At 42.8% G+C, this 11,458-nt stretch overlaps 1 protein-coding gene across 2 annotated transcripts in view; it reads left to right on the forward strand.

The window, feature by feature from the left end:
- The window catches only part of CAPS2 (calcyphosine 2), an 86,276-nt gene that overhangs the window by 18,584 nt on the left and 56,234 nt on the right, over nucleotides 1–11,458 (forward strand). For both annotated transcript variants that reach the window (XM_085873364.1, XM_085873363.1), the window contains exons 4-5: nucleotides 7,691–7,736; nucleotides 10,363–10,428. In XM_085873364.1, coding sequence (XP_085729490.1) covers nucleotides 7,691–7,736; nucleotides 10,363–10,428 — 112 coding nt within the window. The remainder of the gene's footprint in view (nucleotides 1–7,690; nucleotides 7,737–10,362; nucleotides 10,429–11,458) is intronic.

Below are 11,458 nucleotides of genomic sequence, written 5' to 3' on the forward strand. Positions count from 1 at the left end.
GGAAGGAAGGCAGGGAATTTGAAGGAGGTGGGCTTGGGTGGATTATCGGGGGTAGAAAAGATCGAGGATTTGGATGGGGGATGATAAGAGGTGGTGGTGAACAGCTGTTTTGAAGGCCTGGAGGGAAGAATGGGATTGGATAGAGTGAGAGAGTTTATTCCAAAGGCGGGAAAAAAAGAGGAATGAAAGGGTGAAGGTGAGCAGTGATTCGTGATTTTGGTAGTTTTACCAGAAGGGGGTTGTTGGCGGACCTTTAGCAGCAATGCCAACCCTCCCGATTTCATCGGGAGGCTTCCGAAAATTCACCCAAACTCCCGCCCTTACGATCACTATCCTTATCCTCCCGAAATTTTGATATTTTTGCCCTGTTCACTACTCAGAATGTACTAGTATGAGAATTGAATGAAAAGCATCGTCTGCTACGTATAGCATGTGGTAACTCCATAACGTTCGCTGCTACCAAATTGTACGTAAAAAAATGCAAATTCAAATGAGGAGCAGCGAAACATTGGGTCTGGATCTCGCTTATGCGATCATGCACTGAGATTTAGTGCATGCGGTATGTGTGCAATACAGTGCATGCGGTATGTATGCACAGTGTATATGCATGCGATACGCTCACTGCATGCAGCTGGGCCCCGTACCAGCCCGGCGGTCGCGACCACCGTGCGGTGTTTAACAGCCGCTAGAGTTCTACGAGTCGCGCTGCAGCTGTGGAACATCGACTTCGAAGTTACCGATGCTTCAAGCCCTCGATGTTGATTACGAAATGGCAGAAAAGAAGCTTACGAAGACCAAGAAATGGTCTCAGAAGTGCAAGACCGAATACAGTCTCCAATACCCGTGTATTCGAAAGTCTGAAAGAGGAATTCATCATGCGTATTGTACAGTATGCAGCGTTGATATTTCAGTTGAGCACGGAGGTCGCGATGATATTCGGAAGCACGTTGGAAGCAAACGGCACACAGACATTGCAAAGGAGAGATCTTCGAGCACGAGTACCGGTACACTTCTGAATTATTTCACCAAACAAGGGACAAGCGAGGAAGAGGATGTTACCCGAGCGGAACTTCTCTTTAGTGGATTTATTGTGGAACATAACTTGCCCATATCAGTCTCAGATCATGCTGGACCTCTATTTCAAAAGATGTTTCCAGATTCAAAAGTTGCTTCAAAGTATGGATGTGCAAGAACAAAAACTTGCAAGATGTGCAAGATGTGCAAGAACAAAAAAAAAAAAAAAAAAAAAACAAGAACAAAAAGCAAGAAAAAAAAAGAAAAAAAAAAGAACAAAAAAAAAAAGAACAAGAACAAAGAAGAAAAAAAGAACACTGGTCAACAATTTTTTACTTTCTGAATGTTGTCTAGATTTCTACAAGTGAATTAGGGTATTCTGGCACTGCTGAATCAGGAAATGGCATCCGTTTCTCTCCATCAGGTCAGGTTTTTGTGCTAAGTTGATTTGAAAAAAATCAGATCTTGTGACAAAATCAATTACATTTTTGTGGCATTATCAGCTGATTTTTGTCAACACATATCATCCTAAACATGTTTTTAAGAAAAAAAAATGTTTTGCCAACAACATTTATTGATTACATGATAGAAACATCGATTACTGTCATCTGAATGGTGGGCATTGATAAAGGTAAGTACAAGTAAATTGCATGTTGCGTCACCACTGTTCAAACTTCAGGGCTTGAACTTCCGTTTCTTCGAACTCCTGGAATGTTCAGCGGCAGGGAGGTCTCTCTTCAGATTCCAACAGTAGTCAGCCATCATGACTGCGTCCCAGCGACCCTGATACCTGGTCTCCATCTCCTTCATGTCCTGATGGAATCTCTCCCCCTGCTCGTCACTCATTGAACCCAGGTTCTCAGGAAACCGGTTCATATGTGAAAATAGGTAGTGCATCTTGATGCTCATGTTGCAGCCCAGGTTTCTGAAAGCAGTCAGCATGTTGTTGACAAGTTCTGCGTAGTTTCTGGCCTTATTGTTGCCAAGAAAGTTCTTCACTACCAAAACAAATGTCTTCCACGCTTCCAGTTCCACTTCGTTCATTGAGTTTTTGAACTCTGGATCTCTGATGAGCTGACGGATCTGAGAACCATCAAAGATGCCAGCTTTCAACTTCTCCATGGTCAATCCTGGAAAAGCCTGGCACAAGTAAGTGAAGCAGTCACCATCTTTGTCCAGAGCCTTGGTGAACTGCTTGATTAAGCCGAGCTTGATGTGCAGCGGTGGGAAGAGTATTCTGTCTCTGTCCACCAGAGGGTCGTTGATGACGTTTCTTTCTTTGCATGGCACCAATTCCTCCCGCACAGGCCAGTCCTTCTTCGTGTAATGCTGAGCACGGTCCCTACTATCCCACATGCACAGAAAACATGGGTACTTGGTGAAGCCAGACTGTTGTCCCAACAAAAAGTTCACCATCTTCAGGTCAACACAAATAAACCACTTATGCTGATCATAACCAATTTTCTCCAGCACGTACTTCACCGCTTCATACTTCTCCTTCAGTGTAGTCGAGTGAGCGATGGGTACAGAGGCAAACTGGTTGCCGTTGTGTAGCAGAACACATTTCAGTGATCGCTTGCTGCTGTCAATGAACAGTCTCCAATCTTTGGGTTCGTACTGTGGCACTCCAAGCTTGAGCAGAAGCGCATGTCATAAATTGGCGCATGTAGGAATTGTACATTCTTCAGAGTTCGTTATTTCAAGAAATACAACTTTTTTGTATCACATTATTACAAAATCTGTCCCATTAACTTTAGTTTTGATCCACGAACTTTATGCTTTGCCTCACCAATTTTTGGAAGATTTTGAGGTTTTATGACTTCAAACTGATCCCTTTTCGACATAATCACCTAGAACTATCGTACCTGAATACTTCTTGTCATTAAAATAATTATTTCCAATCAAAACAATTATTTGACATGACATTTTACCCCCACCAACTTCTTCTAAAATGCTCCACACATGCGTACATGTGAACAAAAATGTAAAAAACGACATGTGGCCATATCTCAAAAACTTGACCTGATTGAACAAAACTAATGTGAGTTTTGGATTCAGCGCATCAGATTCGTCCTAAATCAGCTTAAAAAATGCAGACAACAAATTTGTTGTTGACCAGTGTAATTGGTGAGTTGTCAAATGTTACTGCTTCATCTATTGCCGATATTGCTAGACTAGCTCCATTTAGCCTAGCTACAGACGGTAGCAATGACAGTGGTGAGGCCCAGCTATATCCTGTCCTGATTTCGTACTATGACAACAGTGCTGGGTTTGTGAAGCAAGGTTTGCTAAGTTTGCCTGCGTGCAAACAAGATTCCACTGGAGAAAACATTTTCAAACTGCTTGATCATGAGTTCAGTGACAGGAAAATTCCGTGGGGAAATTGTGTTTCCTTTTGTGCTGATAATGCCTCTGTCATGGTGGGCAAGCACAAAGGAGTCGCTGCTTATACCCACAAACAAAATCCAGAGTGCTACATCATGGGATGCCCTTGCCATATGATGCACAATACGGCCAAGAAGGCGGCTCAGGCCTTACCCATTGAATTAGATGACTTTCTCATCGATATTTACTACTACTTGGACAAAAGTAGTAAACGCGTCAAAGGAGTGAAAGCACTGCAAGAACTCTGTGATGCCCCGACACACAAGATTCTGAAGCATGTCGCAACAAGGTGGCTGTCCCTTGGTCAGTGCCTAGACAGGCTGATTGAACAGTGGGAGCCACTTCGCCTCTTCTTCAAAGAAGAAGTACGAAGAAAAATGCAATCAACTGTAGCCAAGACTCTAACAACGAGCAAGAAGGACGGCACTGTATCTACTGCCAGTACTGGCACTGCAGGATCAAGCACTAGTGGAGCAGCATTCACCACTACCACTGCAGTATCTGCTGCGAAGAAGACAGCAGGGACAGCACCAAAACCAATGCTGAGAGCAGGTAGCATCACCGGCCCTTCATCACGTTCATCTACAAAGCAGATCCCTTCAGAGTCGAGAAAGACTGTGATAGTCCCATCTACAGGCAAAGAAGGACCCAAGTTAAGTTCTGCTTTTGCCAAATCACTTGATAGAAGCTCAGCAAAACCTTCGAATCAGAGCTCTTCTTCCTTGGCTGCACCTACCTCAAGCTCTCTCCTCAAACGTAAAATTGGATCTGGTACTACGAGTCTGACCTCTTCTGCTGGCAGTAAACGCAAGTGTGATCGCCCTGCGGCTAAGTGTACTACGAGTTCTACAACTAAAAGCGCATCTTCCTCAAACACTGTGCAGGAATCTAGAGAAAAACGTGTCAACAGGATGTTCTTGTCTCCACAAACAAAACTCTATTGTTTCTTCCTTCGATATGCTAACAAGCTTTTTGAGAAGGGGAATCTTCTGCTCCAAAGAGACGAACCCTGTATTCATCTCCTGATCTTGGTCTTCTGGTCTTCTGAATTGAATGGTCTTCTGAAAGATATCTTCGTACGGTTTTTGAAACCATCGGTGTCATCGGTTGCTCTGGTAAATGTACCCTTCTCTGACAGAAATCATCAGAAGAATGATGAGGACCTCATGATTGGGAACGATGCCAAACTGTATATAAGGGAACAAAGGAGTCTCAAGAAATCCACCTTCACTCTGAGTGAGTCAGACATCCAAGGTTTCTTCAGTGCAGTTCGCTCATATTATGTGAAAGCCTGCAATTACATCTTCAAAACCTGCCGCTAGATGATGAATTAGCCAAGCATGCTCAGGTGCTGGATGTTAAGCTACACCAAGAAGTGGGGTTTGACTGTGTGGAGTTTTTCATCAAGAAATTCCCCTGTCTGTTCAGTGGCGGTGATAGTGACATAGACAGTCTTGAGAGTGAATTCGCTCACTACCAGGCAGATGCCTCCATAGCTACAATTGCTACTGAGACAGTGAGAGTGGATGAGCAGTGGCATCGGATTTCACAGCTCACAGATCCCTGCACTGGTGCCAAGAAGTATCCTAATTTGAGCAAAGTGATGAAGGGAATCTTGGTCATTCCTCATTCGAACGCATCATGTGAGCGGGCACTCAGTCTTGTACGGAAGAATCATACTGAATTTCGTCCCAATTTGAGTGTCAAAACCCTGGAAGCTCTCTTAATTGAAAAACTAGCTCATAGCACCCCTTGCTACCAGAGAGAATACAGCAAAGACATAATCAGAAGGGCTAAAAGAGCCACACAGCTGTCACTCAGCAAAGCTGCCATGGAAAAAGCAAGCAGCAGTAGTACCAGCCAGTAAGGTAAGAAAAATATTGCTTCTTTTGTGCTTTTTGTTAATCTTTCATTGTCCCCTAACTTACTAATATTAACATACATGTAACATTAAAAAGTGCACAATTTTCCCCTTTTTTTGTTCAAAAAGTGGGAATTCTTAACATGTTAAATGCTCCAAAATAGGGCTCAGAGGGCACTAGAGAGCGTCTAGAACCCCAGAGCTTCCAGGGCCCTAAGGCGGGCCATGGACCCCGGCGCAAGGGTCGAGCGCTCCGCGCTCGAGATGTGCGCTTCGCGCACATAATTTGGTGTCGGTTGAAAATCCTCCCTAATTCTGATTTCCAAAAGTTGGCATCTCTGCTTTAGCGCCCTGCGGAAATGTGGTGGGGACAAATCGCAGAGAGAGCAGGTGGACGAGGCTGGAGAGGAGACGGTAGAAGACAGAAAGACCACCGACCAACCTGCGGTGATTGAGTGAGAGGCCCAAAGACTCAGCCTCATTGCGGGAGATGCCAATGATCCGAAAAGCCTTGGTTTCCACAGCATGAAGCCGAGAAAGGTGGGAGGCAGGAGCACCAGCCCAGAGGGGAAAGCAGTACTCCCTCAGGCTGCGGACAAAAGTTTTGTAAGTGGCCAGGAGCTCAGGTGGGCCGAGGAAGGACTTTGCACGATGGAGGATTCCCAGTCGGCGACTGGCTTTGGTGGTGAGGTTTGAAATGGGGCTTTCCCAGGAAAGGTCATGGCAGTGAGACCCAGAAGCTTGAAAGAAAGGACTTCTTCCAGAGGATTGTTGAGGAATTGGATTGGGGGGTTTTCTAAACGGTCCTTTCGGAGAGACGTAGTGAGAGTGTATCAGACATAGTGACATATCAGACAAGCACAGACATAGTGAGAGAGACATAGTAAATGGTCCTATCTCTAAAAGGTGACGAATCATTTAAAAATATTATAGTCGGTGGATCTAGATCAGGATCTTCACCAAAATCTAATCAGTTTGTCATTGTCACACACCCAACATGACCACCAAGTTTCATCTGAATCCGTCCACAACTTTTTGAGATATCCTGTTCACAGACAAACAGACAGAAAGGGGTGAAAACATAACCTCCTTCACCTTCGGTGGTGGAGGTAAATATTACGATATATTTCGTTTTTGGCACCATACTGGGCGTAGTGGCGTGCGCCTGTAATCCGGCTACTCGGAGGCTTGGGTTGGAGGATCGCTTGAGGATGGGCGCTCTGCACTGGGCCGTGCTATGAGATGGTGTAGGGCAGCCCGAAATCATGGTGAAACCCAATCCTTATCCCTGTGTCGTAAGAGGTGACTAGGGTTGCGTCAGGAAGGGCATCCGGCGTAAAACCTGTGACAAATCAGTATGCGGATCATAAAGGATTCAACATATTTTATGCCTGGTGTTGGCTTTATGGTTAGAGTGGTGGGCTTAGGATCCTCGGATCCTGAGTTCAAATCCTGCTTGGCTGTTGAATTAATACCAGGTGGGGTAGACTCTGCCTGTCATCTTTCCAAGGTCGATAAATTGAGTGCCAGCTTGCTGGTATCCTGTGTCGGAGTCGCGACCCATCCAGGATTGTGCCCAATAGCCAAGGAGACTGCTTAGGCAGCACCAACGCTCTGCACAGAGTCTTGTCCCAATGGATGGATGGATGGATGGATGGATGGATGGATGGGATAATTAAAGCTCAGAGTTAAACAACCATTTTAAGGATACCCCTTCAAACAGGAATAAAATGGAAGTCAGTCATACATAGTATTTAATGTTAAGCAAACTACACCATAAGCAAGATCAGGAGTTCAGCAGATTAATTCAGATAATGGAGAGTCATCGTGGAGGGAATTTGTCCATGGTGAGATGAGGAGTACAAGAAAGAGGTTATACGTTGTGATGCCCTCACATGTTCAGATCTCCATGAGACTTATCCCACCATTGTTGCGATGAGAATACAAGAAAGAGAGCAAGGCAAAGTGTTTCACAGGGTAGTACGTAGATATTGCCCATAGGGTATCACTCTGTTCCTGCAAGTGTTAGTTGTAAGCGATAACTTCCGCTCTGCAGAGGTTTCTCCCAGAACTTGAGCACAGAGGGAATGTGACAAAGATCCAATGTCGTACTTTGTCCGAATGGCTCAGCAGGAGTCAGTCCAGAGTATGAGGCTTGCGTACAGTCAGAGCCTCCAAGTGAAAACAATGATTGCGTATTGTCTTTAATAGAGTTCAAACTTTAAAGTTTTTTGCAATACATACTTCAATAACATTGACATAACAGCATGTTAGAGCCATTTCCGTATGGAGGTCAAGCCCTGGATTATAACACTGCAATGTACAGTGTGATGTACCCTTTATTTTTACATATCGTTTCCAAAGCCCCTACCCCCTTTTCCCGAAATGATCTGATAATAATTAATCAGTGAAGTATGTCATTTCTTTCAGTGTACCTGCACTTGACCTGACGGCACTGTTGGAGGAAGACTATGAGGTGAGCAAAATTCTCTTTCAACCACTTCCACAATGTGTGTGTTCGGCCGAGGAATGTTTGTAGCTCAAATCCTTCAGGAACCGGGTGGCCAGTCCTGATGTTCGACTGAAGGTAGCAAACGTATGGCACACTTCTGATTTAATGCCCTGCCTGTGAAGCACCAATTTGAAAATGTATAGTCAGGCTGAAAATAGAACCCAGACTAGATAGCTCAAAGGTAAGTTCTGCTAGTCCCTTTGCACTATCTTGTCACACAAGCTAATTTCTCTGCTATATCACAAGGGTTATAGTACATGAGCCAGACAAAATTTGAGTATAAAATTGGGGGACTAATTCCCATTAGGATTTTTCGTTTCACCCATGTATGATGTGTATGAAAATGAATGATGGACATTTCAAACGAATAGCTTAATGCTATTTTGGACTCCAGCTTTAAAAATGGCTGCTATTTTCAATCATAATTCATCAAATCAAATCCATGGCTCTGTGGTACGTTCTACTTTTTGGATCTTAAAAAGTTAATAAGTAAAGTTCTGAGTATGTCAGTTGTCCTTCAGACCATTTCGGTAATACTTGTCTGAAATATATGAAGAGAAGGCCGTATATTTTCATTCCACCGTTGAGAATGTCAGCTGTGACACCCTTCTTATGAATTGGGATAACATTGGAAACTTTCCATCAAGCATGCAGATGGCCCTCAGAGAATGACTCGAAGGGGTACACACATTGACAATGCATTAGCAAAGTTTTGACTGTTGAAGTACCGATGCCATCAGATGCAGAAGCAGTTGAGGAGTCAAGATTAGCTTAGAGATTGTCCACCTTTGTGGGAGAGAAGTTCACATGCTGGAGGAAATTTTCAGTGAAGGAGGATGAGGATAGAATGAGAACAGGAAGAAAAGGATTTAGAACGTTGGCATTTTTCACAAAGACTGATTAAAGGGACTCGGCCTTCACATGCATGAGCAATGTCCATCAGGACTTTATACTTCAAGAGAGAGAGAGAGGGAACAGATGAAGTTCAGGGCCAACTGCCACTGAGTTTTTATGCAGAGTGAGAGACATGTAAGATTGGACCTCAGGTGAGCCTGATATTGAGCTCTGGCATGTTTGAGAACTGAAACAATGATTGTGAGTTGAACAGAAAGACCATAGATTCTCATTGGTCATCGTAATTCATGTTTATAATGCATTTCCTCCACAACTCCTTTAAAATATAACACAAGCAACAATACATTACAGACCCTGTATGTTACAATGACCTGCAAAACTATTCACCCCCTTACCAATAATGCTATATTTAGATGAATTACCAATTATGTAGAAACAATTTTTCCAAATGAACCTTTTTATTCACAACTGAAGAGATCAAAGCAAACAATTTCATAGTTGAAGGAGGTTACATGTCAGGAACACCTTCAATAAACATGAACAAATCAAAATTCACTGGTTGTAACAGTATTCAGACCCTTAGGTCAGTACTTGATGGAATCCCCTATTGCAGCAATGACTGCAACGAGTCTTTTTGGGTCGGTCTTTACCAGCTTTGTACAGTGAGATGGTGAAATCTTTGCCCATTCTTCACGTGAAAATTGCTCTCGTTCTGCCAAGTTTGATGGGGATCGTCGATGGACTGCAATCTTCAAGTCTCGCCGTTAATGTTCATTTGGGTTCAAGTCAGGACTTCAACTGGGCCACTCAAGAACATTTATTTTCATCTTATTCAGCCACTCCAGTGTGGCTTTAGCTTTGTGCTTCAGATCATTGCTTTGCTGAATTGTGAATCTCCTTCCCAGTTTCAGATTCATGTCTGACTCAAGTAGGTTTTCATCAAGGATTCTCCTGTACTTTGCACCGTCCATTGTCCCTTCTATCCTGACAAGCTTGTCAGTCCCTGCTGATGAAAAGCAGCCACGTAGCATGATGCTGCCATGACCATGCTTGACAGTAGGGATGGTGTTTTACTGGGTGATGTGCAGTGTTAGGGTTGTGCCAGACGTAATGCTTTGAATTTAGACCAAAACGTTCAATTTTTGTCTCGTCTGACCACAAAACTTTTCTCCACATGCCTGCAGTATCACTAAGATGCTTTTTCCAGACTCAATACCAGCTTTTCGATATGTCTTTTTCAGAAATAGCATCTTTCTTACTACATGTCCAAAGAAGCCAGCTTTGTGAAGGGAACAGGATATTGTTGATTGATGAACACTGACCCCCATCTCAAACAAAGAACCTTGCAGACCTTTCAAAATCATTGTTGGATTTACAATGACATCTCGAATCAGTGTCCTGCTTGCCCGGCTGCTATGTTTGGATGGGTGACCTGATGTGGGTAGAGTCTGGGTGGCATGATACGTCTTCCACTTCTTAATGATGGATTTCACCGTACTCAAACGGATAATGAGTGTCTGAAATCTTCTTATAACCCTCTCCTGAATGGTGCTTCTCTATCACTTTATGTTTGACTTCTTTGGAAAGCTCCTTGGTCTTCATGTGAAAACTATGGAGGGGGGTGGGGGGGAATGAATACTTTTGCAGGCCTCTTTATAAATTTTGACCCATTTAAGGGTAGTTGAGGTGGAACAGTGAAACTCCAATTTTGATATACATTTGCTTGTTCTTACAGTCAGACGACTGGTGTTCAACCGAATCTGTCAACAGCACGGCATCACCTCCTTCATCCCCTCATCAGGCAAGTTACCCTTATGCCTGGGAGCATGCAGATGGACATGACATCTCAGCCAGCAAACTGAATTTGGCCCAATGTGCCAACTGACCTTTCCAAATTTTGTTGGCCCGACATCACTGTACTAGCTGGGATAGGAAAAGGTTTTGTAAAAAGTATATGGAAAAAAGGAAAGAATAAAATTTGGGAAGAAAGAATAAAAATACAACCAATATTTCCTTTTCAGTTAAACAAAATCAATAAATGTACCTTCTCGAGAAAGACTGATAACTGCAGTTGAATGTTTTGCTCATTTCTGGGTTGTCTGTTCACGAGTTTGATGACCACAGAATCACATGAGGGTGATGCGTTACATTGGAGCATATGGTGTTCCGAACAGGTTACGAAGCCTGCTATCTCATATGTCATGCTTAAAGATCCCACAGTAATCCTTCGCTTTTTACTTGAGCTGGTACTCTGCCAAATTTTGAAAATGTCTAAGGGTTGAGTGTATACATATATTGTGACAGTTGTGAACCTCTGGGAAAGAATGTTACACCAACATATAGGATTAAGCTAGTTATGGCTTAGTATTCTGTATAACTTTTAAGTATATTCCATATTCATGTGGATACATATGTGCAGTGAATGTTAGTTAGCTTTAGTACATGTTCTATCCTTTCTACATCCTGGACACAGACCATTTCACTCCCAACACCACACATACAACACACCATTTTCATGTCATTCCTTCTTGCTTTCGATATATGTGAATAAATATATATATATATATATATATATATATATATATATATATATATATATATATATATATATATATATATATATATATATATATATATATATACAGTGGGGAGAACAAGTATTTGATACACTGCCGATTTTGCAGGTTTTCCCATTTACAAAGCACGTAGAGGTCTGTAATTTTTATCATAGGTACACGTCAACTGTGAAAGACGGAATCTAAAACAAAAAAATCCTGAAAATCACATTGCATGATTTCAAAATCATTAATTTGCATTTTATTGCATGAAAT

This window comes from Eptatretus burgeri, chromosome 3, assembly GCF_056783735.1.
Source record: "Eptatretus burgeri isolate ZD-2024b chromosome 3, Ebu_testis_v1, whole genome shotgun sequence".
Classification (NCBI taxonomy): domain Eukaryota; kingdom Metazoa; phylum Chordata; class Myxini; order Myxiniformes; family Myxinidae; genus Eptatretus; species Eptatretus burgeri.